Source organism: Asterias amurensis, chromosome 3 (assembly GCF_032118995.1).
Source record: "Asterias amurensis chromosome 3, ASM3211899v1".
Classification (NCBI taxonomy): domain Eukaryota; kingdom Metazoa; phylum Echinodermata; class Asteroidea; order Forcipulatida; family Asteriidae; genus Asterias; species Asterias amurensis.
The window spans coordinates 20,973,536-20,992,304 of NC_092650.1; the positions used below are offsets into that span (position 1 = coordinate 20,973,536).

Below are 18,769 nucleotides of genomic sequence, written 5' to 3' on the forward strand. Positions count from 1 at the left end.
AACTACAGCACCCCAGCACCTAATATTTGTAGGGAAGCTTTCTACTATCATTATCTTCAAACTGTGTAAGTTTAATGTAAATCTGTGTACATCTGGGTTTTTTTTTTTACCTACAAAAAGTACACAGACTCTAAATAATGTAACTGTTGATGACTGAACAGTTGTATATAGAGGACTTGTGTGAGCTACCTATTTAGTATTGATTACATGAATGTGAGAAACAAAGATTTCCTTAACAAAAATAATGACCAATAATAATAACAACTGTGGATGTTAAATAATTACATACTGTTTATTTAAAGTTGGAGCTTTCCAGAGTGGTGTGGTTATAGATGTTAAATGGTGAAATCCATTATTATTATATAAAGCTGGACTATTTTATCAAAAAGGCAAATAAAGGTTTGTTGTTTGTTAGTCACTGAGAAAACGTTCATGAGGTCGGTTATTTGTCAGGCTTAAAGGTCCAGATTGTTGCATTTTTTACCACTGTTGCTTTTTCATCTACCACCCCCCCCCCCCTGCCAAGAAAAAATCCCCAAACAGAGCTCACAAGAGGTATTCACAGAAGGCTACAGACAAAGTTTTGAAAACAAAATGTTGCTGTTTAGCGTTCCTGCCTTTCTTTTGGGGACGCATTAATTGTTTTTTCTTTCTTTTTGTAAACCAATTCCAAATGGTTTAACTGTCAACTGATACTGTCAACAACTTAATGAAAAACTTGAAAGTCAGAACTTAGCCTGCGCCGGTTACACGGTTTGAAACAGATCATTTAGTAACATATTGGAAACTGAGCTACAGCAGAGTTAAAAAAACACCCAAAAAACTAAGAAATAAAACCACTTTTATCTAACAAGTTTATTGCATTGAAATGATTTTGGGGTTGAACAAAGAATTGACTAGAGTGGGATTCGAACCAACGACCTCCGATGTTTATTGCATTGTTAAACGGTGGGAAAAAAACAATGGTTGATCGAAATTTTTAAAAGAATGGCGGCCATCTTGAAAACAATGTGGGTATTTTTTGTTCTCTCTTCAAGAAACACGGATGCTAAACATGATGTGTTTTTTATTTGGGCTTTAGGATGTGCTTAAAAAAACTGACGAAAAAAATCACTTTATGAATCCCAATTATAGTTATACAAGTATTTAATGCTAGAACCCTCATGATTTTTTTTTTCAATACTGTCTTGGACCCAAGTTTGATAAAACGGGTGGAATTACCTCAACTTTGATATTTTGCCCCAATTTGATAAAAACACTGGACCTAACCTGGTGGGGTTTTTCTTCATTTTTGGGCACAAAATTTGATAAAAATGCTGGACTTACCCCCCTTCTGTTTTTTCTTCTCATTTTTTTAACCAAAAATTTGTAAAAAATGCTGGGCTATTACTTCTTGTATCGTTTTCTTAATCTTTTCTAATAAAATTTAAGTAAAAACCCTGGGCTTACCCCTTCTGTTTTTTTCTCTCTAAAACTGTCTTTGAGTAAAACAAATTTCGTGCAGAAAGTTAGTTATGTACCATGTATTCAACTATTGAGGGCGGTATACCGGCGCTGCAGTCGTCTGCAGCTAGCTGCTCTGCTGGTAGTCATTTTACGTTTTGCACCCAACCCAATGCACCACAATTATGCCTTTACCAGTAGATTCTGAGCCACATATTCGTCAAAAGATGTCTTCAAATTCAAGCCAACAGACAGTAGGAGTGGACACACCGGTCGCCGACACGGAGGGGACTATTTGTGACGAGTTATTCGAGTTACTTTACAACATTACTCTAGCCATTACACATGTTACAACACTCCACATCGTACAGTTCTTCTGCGTTTCGGTGACAATCGGATCGTTCATGTACGAGTTTTTTCCCATAAGAGAGTCGTACTTCTCCAACAAACACAATTTCCTTAACCAGTACTTCGTCAAGCTTGCATGGGGCTGGACCATGGCCCTCCACACCCCATTGATCATCACCACCGGCTTGCTGCAAACTCCGGTGAATTTTCTGCAGACTGCCATGGGTCTGTCGAGGGTACTTTTGGTGGGGACAACGGTGTGGTTTGGCTGGGTTGAAATTGTCTTCCAGTGGGTGATGCAATTGACTGGATCATGCATTGGGGATAAGAATTTGACCGATGTTAGATCTTGCTTCAAAGCAGGACATCACTGGGATGGGTTCGACATCTCCGGTCATTGCTTCCTTCTCATATACAGCGCCCTCTTGATTCATGAAGAACTGCGAATCGTACATCAAAATTCCACCCAAATAAAACCATCATTGGATGCAGTAGCAGAGAAACAAACCAGTAAAGAAAACAAAAAAGACAAGTTGATATTTCTACAAAAGTTTTTTACTATTCTGCTGATCCTATTGGAATGTTTGTGGATGTTGATGGTGTCTATAACGGCAGTTTATTTCCATGCCTTGAGCCACAAGTTGATTGGTGCTGGAATAGCGATATTATCTTGGCACGTCACTTACAACATTTGGTACAAAATGAGCCTGTCACCTGGTTCAAGTTGATGTCGAGAACAAAAATAATTGATCGGAGCTCAACTTCACATGCTCCTACCTAGAGCTATGAGGTTCCTATCGCTCCACGAAATGATAGCGGAACGAATCTCTAATAGTAATATAAAAAGTTTTAGGATTCGACTTCACAAAGATAGTCCTAACTTACTTCTAGAAGCTATAACTATAAGGCTCCCCCATCATGCCTGTCGTAGGGGAGCCTTATAGTTTCTAGAAGTAATCCTAACTTAGGACCTTGGCTTAGGACTCTTTACTAGAGGTTATGAACCTAAAGCCTAGTCCTATAAAGTTAGGTAGGATGAGTAATTCATCGTAACTCATCGTAACTTGAGATACGACTAGTCTCAACTCTTTGTGAAATCCACCGCAGAACTAAAAAAACTAAATTATAAATTTCCATGTACACTCATAAAAATAGTATTAATTCTATGGCAAATAGACTAATATTGTTGACCTCCAGAGTCTGTGGGTTTCTGGCCTAAAAATTGGGAGCGCTAATGTGCTGCTGTATTCAAATTATTTGAAGGGATAGTATATTTTAATTAATTCATTTATTCATTATTGGTTTATTATTTAAAAACAAATTCCCATGGCGACCGGAGGTCGAATTACAAGAAAATATACAGAGATTATAAAAAATAAGAAAAAATCACACTATTACACATTATTTAAGAAATAATTGATTAAGGAGAGACAAATATGGAATCATGTGTCTTTTAGTCCAGCCAAAATTATGGTTATTTACATTTAAAAGTTAGAATGGAATGGAACATGAAAAAATTTGCAGGAACTTTTTATGTAATTGTAAATAATCCCTATTATTTTTACCCATTTTCCACATACATGTGGCCAATTAATGGTTTGATACTGTCCAGTTGATAATTGTAATTTAATTTGAAGCCCCAAAATCAATGTTGGGTTGTTGGTAAGAAGTACAGTCATGTACAGCACCCTATCCAAAAATGCATAGTGCTTTTTTTGAAACTTTTCACTCTTAATTAAAGGCAGTGGACACTATCGGTAGTTACTCAGAATAATTGTTCGCATAAAACCTTACTTGGTAATGAGTAATGGGGAGCTGTTGATAGTATACATGTAAAACATTGTGAGAAATGGCTCCCTGAAGTAGCGTAATTTTCGAGAAAGAAGTAATTTTCCACAAATTTGATTTGGAGACCTCGGATTTAGAATTTTAGGTCTCGAAATCAAGCGTCTCACAATCTGAAAGCACACAATTTGGTGTGACAATGGTGTTTTTCTTCTAAAATTATCTTGCAACTGCAACGACCAATTGAGCTAAAATTTTCAATTTTATTTTTATTTTTATGCATCTTATGTTGAGATATATTGATAATTACCAATAGTGTCAACTGTCTTTAAGTTACTATCGTTTTTGAAAAGGTATCACTTTTTAGTTTCACAGGTCAGTTCTCTATGCTGAAAACTATTTACATGTAGGATTGAAACAAACAGTAGGTTCCAATTACGAAATGGATTTGTATGCAATCGCTTTTTTATCAATTTTTTGTGTGTTTTCAAGTCCATTCTCATTGGTAGCTGTGAATCCATACAAAAATGGATGATGGATGTCCCATACTGATAATGGATTATGGCTGGCATGGCGGGGCAGTTCAGTCGAAGCTATGGTAATAGCTGTGTTCGCCAATTTGGACAAGACGCAATATGCAAATTAAAGGGCTTGGAGTATTCTATTATTCATGTTAGCTTTGACCTTTGCTCTATACTCCCATAAATACCCAGGCCTGGCATTTCACTAAGAGGCCACCTGGGGCCAATTTCATAGAGCTGCTTAAGCACAAAAATTTGCTTAAGCACGAAAATAGCTCGCTTATTTTACACATGTTACTGGCCAAAATTTCATGACATACACATTGCTTGTGACTGGTATTTAGCCGTTGTTTAACTAGCATAACAATTGAGTGGAGTCTTCGCAGGTAATCTGATTTTACTAAGCAAGGATTTTTTTGCTTAAGCAAAATTGTGTGCTTAAGCAGCTCTATGAAATTGGGCCATGGTCTTGGCCTTGATGCCTTTTCAAAATTTTCCAATGCAAGTGCCCTTTTCAAAATGAAGTTAGAGACAAAGATGTGGTGGATAAGACTCGAGAGACCACCGATGTAAGGAGAAAATAAGATCAATTTTCACCAAATTTAGCAGATATTATTTGAACCCCAGGATTCTAAATAAAACTTTGATGTTTTAATTAGTCTTGTCAACAAGTCCTTAATGGTCCGACGCAGTGAGATGATCGATTTGTGGTGGTGGCTTAATTGATTCAGGTTTCTGCAATCTAATACTGCTCTCGCCCGAAGCTGCTGGTTGCCAACTACACATTAGACTGCAAAGAACGAGAGCAGCAGTAGTCTTGCTGTGCCAGCAGTCTCGTGAGAATATTGCCAGTGCCGCAGTAAGCGTAGAGAGAGTTGGAACGCTAACACCACGAAAGACATTTAACGACTTGTGGGTAACGACTTGTCCACAAGTCTAATATTTTATAATTTAAAAATCAAATGTACCTTGATATGTTTTACCTTATACCCAAACTGTTTTTACCTTCTGCATGGGAGAGCCTCCACCAACAAAAATACGACATGGACACTTTCAATTAAACAACATATTGAATCAATATATTTTAACCATAATTTATAGATAGTTTATTCTTGTTTTATGGAAATTAATTACTGACAATGTTTTTGGCGATTTATTTCGGATCATTCCATGCCAAAGGTAAATATTGAAAACATGATTATTAATTAAATATCGATTGGAGCATTTACACAGCTCAAAAAATTGACATTTGAATACATATTTGAACTTGGTTAAAGGCAGTGGACACTATTGGTAACTACTCAAAATAATTATTAGCATAAAACCTTTCTTGGTGACAAGTAATGGGGAGAGGTTGGTAGTATAAAACATTGTGAGAAACAGCTCACTCTGAAGTGCCATAGTTTTGGAGAAAGAAGTAATTTTCCACAAATTTGATTTCGAGACCTCAAGTTTAGAACTTGTGGTCTCGAAATCAACCATCTAAACGCACACAACTTTGTGTGACAAGGTGTTTTCTTCTTTCATTATTATCTCGCACCTTTGATGACCGATTGAGCTCAAATTTTCACAGGTTTGTTATTTTATGCATATGTTGAGATACACCAACTGTGAAGGCTAGTCTTTGACAATTAACAATAGTATCCACTGCCTTTAAAGGGAAGGTACACTTTTGGTAATTGTCAAAGACCAGTCTTCTCACTTGGTGTAGCTCAACATATGCATAAAATAACAAACCTGTGAAAATTTGAGCTCAATTGGTCATCAGAGTTGGGAGAAAATAATGAAAGAAAAAACACCCTTGTTGGACGAATTTATGTGATTTCAGATAGGAATAAAAGACTTCTTGCTAGAAGTCTTTTATTATTTTGTGAGAAATTACCTCTATTTCAAAATCTATGCTACTTCAGAGGAAGCTGTTTCTCACAATGTTTTATCAACAGCTCTCCAATGCTCGTTTCCATGTCAGTTTTTAAGTTAATATTTGTTTTGAATAATTACCAAACGTGTACCTTCCCTTAAAATTATTCATACATTTGAAATCTCTTTCTAGTTTTGTGGGTATTTTTGTACAACAAGAAAAGTTTTGTTCTTTTTAAGATGCAGTTTCTACATTTTTTTAAAATTAATTTTGTTTTCTTACAATAAAGTCACCAACATCCATTTAATAACTTTCACTTGTGACAATATTATTGACTTTCAAAACTAGCTATCCCTGTAATGTTTACATACATTGTTCTATTAAGTACCACTAGAATGTACAATACCCTGAAAGTAATGTTCTTAGCTGTGTGTGTAAGTGGTTGCATTGCGTGCTTTAAAAATAAATGAAAATCGTCTGATTCGAATTGAAAGTGTTGACCTGTTGATTATGGTTAATAATATAACACTGGGAGATATTTTCATAGACCTCCACATGGTTAGTTTAACCCAGGCTTGGAATTTCATCTTTGCAAAGGGAATTTTCAAAAGCCATTTCATTTTGAAAAGGGCACCTCCATTGGAAAATCTTTAAAAGTCAATCGGAACTTTTTGAAGGGGCACCAAGGCCAAGACGAGGGGCAACAGATGCCAGGGCCTCTGTGGCCTGCATGTAATTCCAAGCCTGTTAAACTATTTCTGTTATGATTCTACACTAAACTGTAGATTTCAACAAAATATTATGTTTGTTCAACTTGAAAATTACCGTCTTTCCCAAAATAACATGATGTGAAAAAAACTGAGTTGAAAATATGTAATATTTCAATTTCCAAAAACATTTTCCAGTTAAACAATTTACTCGAGTATAAAACACAATTAAAAAAAAAAGAAATTGTACTTAATAATGTCGCAAGTACAAATTGTATATAATATATGCTTATAAATTTTGCAAAGTAATTATAAATGTGACCAAGCGTCGTTTTGACAAAGTACAAAGATTGGGGGGAAATAGTTGAATTTAGAGAATAGACTCTAAAGTGTAGCTCTTACATTCTAACCATGAATCAACACTTTCTCAAGGCTGCCTTTTTTTGTTCACACACATGAACTTTGTCTATGCACAGTCCATGCACGTCCATGCAGCCTTATGAAAAAATGTAACCATACTATGTCTGACAGCACACATCCTCTGCACTCATTCATTGTAACAAACAGGGCCCAATTTCATAGAGCTGCTAAGCATACAAATTTGCTAAGCATGACATTTCTTCATTGATAACAACAGTATTACCAACCAAATTTCCGCGTGATTTTCAGGATAAGCAAACAACAGCTGGGTAACCATTGCTTCGTCCTTCGGATGGGACGTAAAGCCGTTGGTCCCATGTGTTGTGTATAAACGCATGTAAAAGAACCCAGTGCACTTATCGAAAAGAGAAGGGGTTCGCCCCGGTGTTCCTGGCTGGATTGGCAGCATATTGCACCACAGCACCTTGTAAACCATTACCTGGTGCTTAAGGATTAGGACTTACATCTCAAAAATTCGCCCCACTCCTTGCAGTAATAATACCTGGCGCTTTGTATCCTTTGGCAAAAGGCGCGTTATAAATACGGTTATTATTATTAACGAGCAATAAGCAACAAATAGAAATATGGTTGGTAATCCTGTTTTTATCAAGGAAGAAATTTCAGGCTAAGCAAATTTTTGTGCTTAGCAGCTCTATAAAATTGGGCCCAGGTAGGATCCAACTAAGAGAACATATTAAATACCTTCCTACCCAGTGCCATCCATAGTTTAATAATATTTTTATCAGATAATTTGTGTTTACCTTATTGACTCGTCCCGTTTTATTATGAACCTCTCGTTTTTGTTCTGCAGCTGTGCAATGGAAAACAAATTTCATGTGTTTTCATATGATGAACTAATAAATTGAATTGAATGGGAGACTTTTGGTACGCTTGGTAGCAGCAGACTTACCAGGTAAAATCATTCTCGGTCATGTGCGCACGCTCAGATATGTAAACATTGGAAATTTACCTGGTAAGTCTGCTGCCACCTAGTGTCCCAAAGTCTGCCATTGAATGTGTCACCGATTCCTTGCGTAAATTCAAAGCATACGGTCCATTCAACATCACGTGCCATGTGCTGCCTTTGCTATGTGCCAAGTGCGCGCAAGTATTTACACATGTGGCAAATGCGCATGACAAGTAGACTCACGCCCGAGCAGCCAGGGTGATAGTCTACTTGTCATGCGCTCTACAGTCAGGGAACTGTTCCCAGGGGGTTGTACAAATGCGCCCCACTCAGTTGTTGTGTTTCATGGTGTTTCCAGAAAGTCAACTTCCAATACCCTGGGGAGCTCATATGGACAGTTCACCCTCAAACCACGTTATATTTGTATAATGTGCGTGGACTATCTGGCAAAAAGCGATGGCTCAATAACCTTACAATCACGGCTACATTTTAGAAAGCATGTTGAAATGGTGGCATGTCCATCTTTTGGCAACCTTTTTCTACAATTATTTTAGCTTCCTTGTTTGATATCATCAACACAAGAGAAGTAGATCAACAACCATGATTCGGTCTGATATTGTGAACAAAATAACAGCTACATGTTTTTTCCCATCACCAGGCAGTTTGTAATTAAATAAAAGTCCTAAATCTGTAAAAGTATAAAATAGAAGTCTACTCACAGTCGACTGGCAATAAATCTTTTTGTGTTCTGAACACCATTTAAATCACCAAGTGATCATTACATTAACAACTAACATGTGAAAGTATTCAACAATTTCTACCAAATGTGATCATTTTATACCAAAAGCATCTACATAAAAGATTTAAAAATAAACGAGTTAAAAAATGGTGAGTACAAGTATGGCAAAATTTGAAACCTTGCAGGAGAAATTCGAAATGACTGAACAAGAGCTGAAAATAATTTAATGCCTCTTGAAATAAATATAAGCACCAACAATAACAGCGGACGCAACAGCTGTTGTTCCAAGAAACTTCGGTAGCAGGCATTTTAACTTGTACTTCATTGTGGGCCACTTTACTGCCCAGAATGTGTCATTGGCGAGCAAGCAGCTTCTACGGAAGCTGTCCCTCTGCAGCACCCGTTGATAATACTGTTCAATTTGAGGACGGTTTCCGTTGCTCCAGAAATGGGAGTAGCCAACGAAGGACAGACGGTGAAGAATAGTTGCCAAGTAGATGTCTGCGACGTTAAAGTGTCCGCCGCACAACCATGGTTTCTGGTCCTCTTGCAGATCTGGCAAAATTTAAAGATTTGCAGATTTTTTATAACATTCCAGGTAGATTCCAATGTGTACACTTCTCAATGTTCAATTCAATTCAAGAATTAAAGCCATTATACACTTTCGGGAACAGAAAAAAAAGTTCACAGATTTACAAATAACTTACAGGGTTTACAGAAGGTAATGGTGAAAGACTTCTCTTGAACTATTATTCCATGAAGCTTTACTTTTTGAGAAAACATTAAAACAATTATCAATTCTCGACATCAAGAATTACGAATTTATTTTAAATACATGTCATGACACGGCGAAACGTGCAGAAACAAGGGTGGGTTTTCCCGTTATTTTCTTGTTATTTCCAATGGCTTTAATAAAATCATCCGATCTTATTACATGTCGTGTCTCAATCTAAGTAAGAACGAAAACAAGAATTTCTCTGAATGCATTTTTACAGATGATGACGCTTCAATCCCGCCCCCGCCCCCCCCCCCCCAAAAAAAACCAACAAAAAAAACCAACAAAACAACAACAAAAACCCTCAACTAAAAAAAAAAGAAGTGAATTCAATGAATTTTTAAAGGAATGTAGCAAAATCATACGCGACAAATTTGCTGAGTACTTACATGTACATTATTTAAATCAAATTCATGTTGAATAAAGGCAGTGTACATATTGGTAAGTACTCAAAATAATTATTAACAATGAGTTATGGGGAGCTGTTGATAGTAAAAAAAGTATTGTGAGAAACGGCTCCCTCTGCATATGTTGAGATACACCAAGTGAGAAGACTGGTCTTTAACACTAACAATATTGTCCAGTGTCTTTAAAGCCATTGGACTCTTTCGTTAAACAGTATTGTCCAAGGTCCACACTTCATGTATCACAACTTATATATAAAATAACAAACCTGTAAAAATGTAGGCTCAATCGGTCATCAGAGTCCAGAGAAAATAATGGGAAAACAAACTCTTGTTTCCGCACGTTTCGCCATGTCATGACATGTGTTTAAAATAAATTCGTAATTCTCAACATCGAGAATTGATATTTTTTTAATGTTTTCTCAAAAAGTATTTAAGCATTTTATGGAATAATATTTCAAGAGAAGTCTTTCACCATTACCTTCTGTAAACCCTCTAAGTTATTTGATTTTTTTTTTCTGTTCCAAAAGTGTCCAATGGCTTTAAGCGAGTAAGTTATCTCCAAAATTCAGCCATTGTGCAAGACCAATAATATGTACAACCAAAGACCTCTTGGCAAATACCCATTGCGCAAGCACAAACTGTTGAATGATGTGCATACTGGTCTAGCAAGAGATCAAACCCTGAATACTCAACTAACCTTGACATTCTTTAGTATTTTTTCCCAACTCTTCATCTATCTCCGTCAGGATTTTCTCCACATGGTCGAGGTGGTCTTTTAGGGTACTGGTATCCTTGATAACTTCTAATCTCGTTGTGAGGGCGGTGGCTTTGTTGAGATACTCGTACCTTAAGTCTTTATACTTCTCGGAGTAACGTTGGCAAACCTCTATTGAGGCATGAATTTGCTCTGCAATGATGGAAGAATTCAACTCAGTCAGATTACATAATATGGGAATGTAAAAGTTGGCAACTAGGTCTTCTTAAGGGGACTTAAAGGCAGTGGACACGTTTGGTAACTGTCAAAGACCAGTTTTTCCAACTGATGTATCCAAACATATGCATCAAATAACAAACCTGTCAAAATTTCAACTCAATTGGTCATCGAATTTGCAAGAGAATAATGAAAGAAAAAATCACCCTTGTTGCATTACTTTGTGTGCTTTCAGATATGGATTTAGAGTGGATCAATAAAATTGGATTTATGTCTAATTATGGGTTCATTATTGCTGCTTGAGTTATGGGGCCAGGCATGTGTGCTTTCAGCTATGGATTTAGAGTGGATCAATAAAATTGGATTTATGTCTAATTATGGGTTCATTATTGCTGCTTGTGTTATGGGGCCAGGCAATAAGTTGCATGGCCTTTTGACTGTGTTACCTTTTTTTCTGTGACATTGACACTCCCTGTCATCAGCTGTGTCTCAGATCATCCTCAGATCAATGCACAGTGGACAATATTTGGATTTATTCTAGTGGGGAATCTGTGCTGGGCTAAAAAAAGTACCCAAACCCTTTAAAGACCTGCTTCAACGAAAATGTCAAGTCGTGAACTTTGCTGAATTTCACTTGCGAAAAGCCCCGTTACGTAATCACTCTCAAAATGTCAAAGTTGGGTGCTCCAATTTGTGAAGCCGCTTTGTTGCAGCGTGGAGGTGTAACAATGCAAGCTCCCAGACATGACGTCAGCGGCATTGTCCTTTGATTTGCACCGTCAACGACAGAAGTGTTTTTAGTTTTTCAAAACCTTTAGGTTGGGGCCTGATTTTTTAATCGATAATTACGAAAAATTCAGAAGTGTACACATATAAAAATTACATTAAAATGGTGAACAAGTGCATTATAAACAAGTAAAAATACCATTTCCGTTGAAAACATTCCGCTCAGGTAGCTGTTTAACAGTTCAAACTGACTTACTTATAATGAAAGCAGGCTTCATTCCCAGCTTAGTCCCCTGGGAGTACTGCATATCCATGAAAGTCCCAAAAGTAATAAATTCTATAGGAATCGTCTTGAACAGGCGAAGATAATGATTGCATTTCTGACCCTCAGGCGTCTTCTCACTGAGGAACAATGGAGGCACTAAAACAAAAAGGAAAAAAAGAGGGATGGGGTAAATTGAGAAGGGAAGATGGAAACTTCAGTTTTCTATGGCACTAACATTGAGGACAAAATGATTAAATGAGCTGAAAGGCCGAGAACTTGCCTGTATGCAGTTTATACTCAGTTCTAGGAGTAGCCAGAGCTCAAAAGGAAGAAAGTTTAAAGGCACTGGTAGACCTGTTTGGTAATTGTCAAAAACCAGTATTACCGGTATCACTTGGTGTATCCCAACAACATATGCATAAAATAACGAACCTGTGAAAATTTTGACTTAATTGGTCATCAAAGTTGCAAGAGAATACTCAAAGAAAAAGACCTTGTTGTGCAAATGTGTGCGCTCTCAGATGCCTTAAAAAAGATTCAGTCCTGAAGTTTTTTAATCTTTTGAGTGAAGAACTACCCTTTTCTAAAAAACTACTGTCACTTCAGAGGGAGCCTTTCTCACAATGTTTTATACATGTACTATCGCAGCTCTCCGTTGCTTGTTTACCAAGTAAGATTTTACGCTAACAATTATTATGAGTAATTACCAATTAGTGTCCAGTGCTTTTAAAACTAAGCAGTTACAATGAAGACAATCTTGAGTCCTACATAATTGAGTCACTTATTGCAATGTTTCAGCTTTAGTAGAAGGACAATATGGAGGTTTTTGAGATACCATGTACATAAAAGTCAAATTTTTGACTCCCGTAAATGGCCGACCATGTGAGTTCATAAATCAAAAGGAAAACCACGCAATTTCAAGGCATGTTTGTGTTGATCATTGTATTCTACTTTTAAATCATCTTTCTAACCATATGAATTTTATAACAAACGGTTACAAACGCTTTTCAAAGACCAACACGACCGATCCAAGGCAACGTGTTCCTTGTAGCCATTGGACCCTTTCGGTACAGAAAAAAAAAAAAAAAAATTCACAGATTTACAAATAATTTACAGGGTTTACAGAAGGTAATGGTGAAATACTTCTCTTGAAATATTAGTCCATGAAATGCTTTACTTTTTGAGAAAACGGTAAAACAATATCAGTTCTCGTTAGCGCGAATTACGGATTTGTTATAAACACATGTCATGACACGGCGAAACGTGCGAAAACAGGAGTTGGTTTTCCCGTTATTTTCTTCCGACTCCGATGTCCGATTGAGCCTAAATTTCCACAGGATTGTTATTTTATATATAAGTTGTGATACACGAAGTGTGGGACTTGGACAATACTGTTTCCCGAAAGGGTCTAATGGCTTTAACCGCTAGGCCATTACACTCCACATTAGTGAAACAGAGAACTCTGAGAAATGACAGGATTCATTATAACTTACATTCAGGGGTGATTTGATCCAGATAGCCTATGATAGATTCAGAGTCGATGAAATGCGTTCCGGTGTCTAAGGCTAGACCTGGAACAGTCATTAAGGGGTGTATACGTGCGTACCAAGGCTGCAGTTGCTCCTGTGCCATGATGGCAATTTCTACACTCCTGTACTTCAACTTCTTCTCTTCAAATGCAAGTCTTGCCTACAAATTAAAAACCCACACAATTAAAAACAATTTATTTAGATTATACAGGATTTAAAGCATGGTGAGGTATCAATCAATACATATTTGGTTTATGGCAACACCATGTGTGTATCTACTTGCCAGGTTCTTAGAGAACTGTCTTTCTTTGTTCTACTAAACGGCGGAGTAGATTGTTCGGGTGTTCGGGAGACTTCTCAGTTCTGAAGAGAACTGTCCTGCTTTTTACTTATTACCAGGGCGGATGGTCTAAAAAATAGGCTGGGACTACTACTTTACCTTATAGAATTGTAATTAACTGTAATACCGCGGAGTCAGTTCTTATATTAATGGTCTCAATGTTTCGGCTAGCTTGCTCTAGTCCTCGTCGGGAGTAAAAACATGTTTATGTGCATGTCTCCCGGACGGTTCTTCTCTAACTCTAAGAACAAACTTTACCTGCAATGTGTTCTTTCAGATGCATGAGGAAAGACTTCATGCCTCAAGCCTTTCTCTGATTCAAATGGTTTGTGAAAAAAATTACCTCTCTCTCTGCAACTACATTACAAGGGGGTCGATCGTTCCAAACAATGTTTTATAATATCAAAAGCTCTCCAGTGCTCTTTACAAAGTAAGTTTTATGGTCATTAACTTGTGGAGCCGATAGCCGATCAATCTAAACCCGACAGGCTTGTCAGTTTATGTATAATACAAATTATGGTTGATCATATCAAGTTCTTACACTGCCAGCAACTGTTTTGCTTAATAGCGAACACCAATTCTGTAATGTTCTTTTAACACTTATTTCCACTGACTGAAAGTGATTGTATAGTGACATTGCAGTCATCTGAGCGATTGAGATTGAATCGCCAGCTAACTCCAACGACAACCCTCAGTACTTTGTGAAATAGACCGATCAATTAGGTTCCGCCCAAGACACACATGTGAGCAAGAACACTTGCGCCTCTCCAATGCCTTTCTACACAACTCTTCCGCGCGCGGCGCGCATGCCGGTCTTACTTGTCGGACCCTCATAGCGTTGTGATTGGTCAATACGCAACGGGGCGAAGCTTAATGGATCTGTCTATTTGGCACAAGTTACAATTTGACCTTACCCTTTGTGAGAAGAACGATGAGGGTGCATGGTACAGGGTGGGAGTGGCCATACTGAAAGACTTCAATGTTTACGATATACTCCTTGGAAAGCTTCAGAAGTCCCTGAAAAAAAGTGAAACATGCAGTTAATGCATTTCAACTTTGGAGATACTTGTACACCAGCCTCAAGGATTCAAATTTCAAATAAGCATTCAGGAAGTATATGCTTCGTTTTTGAAAGGGCACCAAGGCATTTTCTTCTAGGTAAAGGGCACCCTGTGAGAACTGCTGCTAAGTACATGTATCAGGTCTGACCATTGCATCGTCTGTATCAATCCCTGACTCTTTACTAGAATACCCTTTCCATAGACGATGTGACCTATGTTTACATTCAAACCGCCCTCTGTTGTCAAAACATGGTCAAAAAGATGCATCTTCATGGTAAGATTGCATACACTTTCTAGCTGAATGCAAAAACGCAAAGGTTTTGCCTGGATGGTATGCGCGCGAATCATGTTATGGTTTTTGAGTGACGTCAGAGGTCACATCGTCATAGATACAACACTCAAACCAAAAAGTTCCAACCTTCAGTGTTCTCCCTTAAAACCCCTTCAAGGTGAGAGGGTACCAATAAATCAATCCTCCAATGACAAATTATGCCATTTCTCCAAAGTTGACTGACCTGGAGCAGTTAAATTCCTTGATATGCTAGACTGGACTGTTCCACATAGGTTGGGAGGGGGGAGGGGAGGGGTCAGGTCTCAGAGATGTTTTTATTTGAGGGGCAGAATACTACTTTCACACATGTCACACATGTACTATTCTAAGCACATGTTATATACAGACCTAGCAAGAACTAACCCTCAGGTAAGTGGAGCCTTCTGTAATTTACTAAACCAAGATAAAAGGGGGTCAAATAATCCTAGACGGTAGTCTTGGTTCCAAGACCATTGGTGTCGCCCGGTCACACACAACCAACGTTCTATGCACGGCAAAAACTGTACACGCTTGTAATGAACGAACGCTAGTGGGCGCTCTGTTTCTCTGATTTAGATCTCACCAAGGTCTTGGAAATTTGCACGACGGGTCTTAACTTTTTTATTGTTTTTCGGCAAATCTCCCCCGACTTTCCGGTGGAGCCAATCAGAGGCTGCGTTGCGGTTGGCTCATGAATATTAATCAGTGTTGTGCATGCAGTGTACAATGCATGCAGTAAGTGCTTTGCATGACTTTTGCTATAGTCTGCATATGTGTGTGGGTATACGTTTTTATCGGACTATAATAATATCCAGATCAGTAGGATTTGAAACTTTGCATGGTGGAAATACGATAAAGAAAGGTTTGCGGTAACACCACAAACCTTTCTATGTATAATTATCCAAATCCAGATACTGCATTGCCATGATGCAGTTTGAAATGCGATCGTGGCGTTATGCTCCCGACGTGCCAGGGCCCAATTTCATGAAGCCTGTATTGGCACAAAAATTTGCTTAGCACAAAATAGTATTGCTTAGCAGAAACTGGTTACCAGCCAATTTTTAATTAAATTTGAAATGTTGTAGACTTGTGGCTTGTGCCCAACTAAATTTTTAGATAGCAAAGAAATTTTGTACAGAATTTTCTGCCAAACAGATAACTGGTGGGCCCTGTGTTATTCACAGCGAAAGTTTTTTAATCTTGGGGGAAGAAAATCTTGAGAGATTCAAAAGCGTCCTTGTGAGAATGTATCTTGGAACGTAAACATAGCTGCGTATCTTGGAACGTAAGCGTAGCTCGACTCGGGCTTGAAAACATACCTTTTGATATTATAGTGTAACTTGAAGGAACGTAGACCTAAGTGTATCTTGGAACAGAAACATAGCCAAGTAGCTGCGTAGCTTGGAACGTAACCATATAATATCTTTTGGAATGTAGTCGTAACCATATCTTTTGGAACAACTCATGAGAAATTGCGAATTTTGATTGCTTGTTGAGTGGCGACTACTGCTATTCAACTCACTTGGTTAATCGTGCGGCTAAGACTATGTACTATAAAAGTAGTTGTGATCAAATTCCTGCTTGGTATAACCACTTTTGTCGGTCATGATTATTCACAAAAACCTTTTACAAAACACAACCAGACGTCACTGTCAGTGACACAATCTTTCAATCATTTCAGCACGAGTTTTACTTTATTGCGCCTTCGGCAAACAATAATATGTCACGATGCATCTGGGGCAACGGGAGTATTCGCGACTAGTATCGAAGTCGCAGTTAATTGAGATAGTCGGGTCATAAATTCCACTAGTTGCCCAATTTAATCAACCTCAAAAATAACTCTTCATTCACAGAATTAAAAAATAATACTTTGTTTGACAAAATCATTCTTTGAGGGAATTTTGTTTTATCATTATTTTTATGTCAACCTTTTATAAAAAAATCTCATAATTTTAGGCTACTCACACAAAAACACTGTAAATATAACAAAATGCGGTATTCCTACGTTTTGACATCATCAAAATTACCTGAAAACCCATGAAACAAAATGAAGCATATTGGAACGTTGCGATCATAAGAAACAATGGATTCGACACGACCCGACTGACAAACCCACGATGACAAACATGTACTTTTATGTTTGGCTCCCAACCCCTCCCAAGCTCACGGCGAGACGTACCCGCAAGCTGTGAGTTCATAGCGCCCGGGATTACACCTCCAACCCCCACGAGACACGGCATGGGCGGTACGTGATATTCCCCAAGGCTTTACGTTCCGATTGCTCCACGCTGTGGGGGCCATACAAGCGTCCGTTACACGGACTCTCTGAATGCTAAACTTACGTTCGATTTTTTGACGATTATTTACGATTTCAAATCGTCATGTATCCCTAATCTGAATAGGTAGTATATACTTGAAATTTCATTGTTTTCCTTTAATAGGTCTATTGACCACGGAATCACTGAGCAAAGATTATAGAGCGCCGATCATCTTGACTCGATCTAGTTTGAATTCGTCACGTGATATGAATATTGCATACATTAAAAGTTATTTACATAGTCTGGCCACTCCTTCAATTTGCAAATGTCCAAGACCATGGTGGAGATCTAAATCAGAGAAACAGAGGGGTTGTTGGTCGTGGAGGTCTAGTTGCGCGATACATTATCGCAACTTGAACTAGTGCAGTGGAGGTTGAGACCAAGGTGGGGGGGGGGGGGTTGGGGGGGGTAGAAAAAGCAGTTAAAAAAAAAAGGTTAAGTTACATATACAACCCCAACCCAAAAAGTACAGCATACAGGGCCCAATTTCATCATGGCTCTGCTTACCGCCGAATTCTGTGCTTATGATCGTGATTCCCCCCTTACGTGCAAGCGCCGAATTTCTGCGCTAGCCTTGTAAGCGTAGAATGCCTAAATAACGTGGAGTACGCACGCGCATAAGCCCAAATTCGCCGCTAACCTGTGAAATACGCTTGCCGTAAGCACATAATTCCCTGCTTCCGTAAGCGCCGATTCTGTGCTTGCGGTAAGCAGAGCCTAGAAATTGGGCCCTGCACACACACACACACACCCACGAGTTCGTTCGCCCCCGGCGGTGGCACTGCCACTGGCTGTGGTCTTTGTCTTTGTGGAGGCTGCTAACATTAATCTTCAACAAGTAAACCATCATCATTCAGCAATACTTACCACACTCAGCAAACTGCTACTTCTTAAACCACTGACTACACAAGTTCAACCCAGGTTCCACTTTGTTGAACTTGAATGAAAATTTTACAAAAAGAGGTCAGACAAGCTCACCCATCCCAGCAATAATAAAACCCATCCACCTTCGAGAGCATGCAGCATATAATCACTAGCAGATTCTGGCATAAGCATGCAGCGGCCGCGACGCGACCACCAGCAACACGCGCATCAAATGTCAAATCAGTCTGGTGCACTTCACCAATAACCATTTTTGATTCACGATGTTTTTTATTTGACAACAACCTTCACTTTTTGCAAAGTCAATCTTTATATTTAAAGTTATAACATTCTTTGAAAGGTTGATGAATATAATACAATCTAGCAGTTATTTACCATGATTATAATACAAATCATGAAAACTGATTAAACACATTGATTTTGTTAACCCCGTCCGGTCCCCGCAACCACCCCTACTAAAAAATAGATAAATCCAGGTCAACAAACTTTTCTAC

General features: G+C 38.2%; 2 protein-coding genes across 2 annotated transcripts; one reads left to right on the plus strand and one right to left on the minus strand.

Annotated features, from left to right (window-relative positions):
• Positions 1 to 1,580: 1,580 nt before the first annotated feature.
• LOC139934427 (acyl-coenzyme A diphosphatase FITM2-like) lies at positions 1,581 to 5,040 on the plus strand. The gene has a single exon (XM_071928660.1). The coding sequence runs from the start codon at positions 1,629 to 1,631 to the stop codon at positions 2,517 to 2,519; it is 891 nt and encodes a 296-aa protein (XP_071784761.1). The 5' UTR covers positions 1,581 to 1,628; the 3' UTR covers positions 2,520 to 5,040.
• A 638-nt stretch (positions 5,041 to 5,678) lies between these two features.
• Positions 5,679 to 18,432, minus strand: LOC139934426 (ganglioside-induced differentiation-associated protein 1-like). Its single transcript, XM_071928659.1, has 6 exons — positions 18,261 to 18,432; positions 14,619 to 14,721; positions 13,329 to 13,524; positions 11,827 to 11,991; positions 10,611 to 10,820; positions 5,679 to 9,286 (listed from the first exon to the last, which is right to left on the minus strand). The coding sequence occupies exons 2-6, from the start codon at positions 14,667 to 14,669 to the stop codon at positions 8,955 to 8,957; spliced, it is 954 nt and encodes a 317-aa protein (XP_071784760.1). The 5' UTR covers positions 14,670 to 14,721; positions 18,261 to 18,432; the 3' UTR covers positions 5,679 to 8,954.
• Between the last annotated feature and the right edge of the window lie 337 nt (positions 18,433 to 18,769).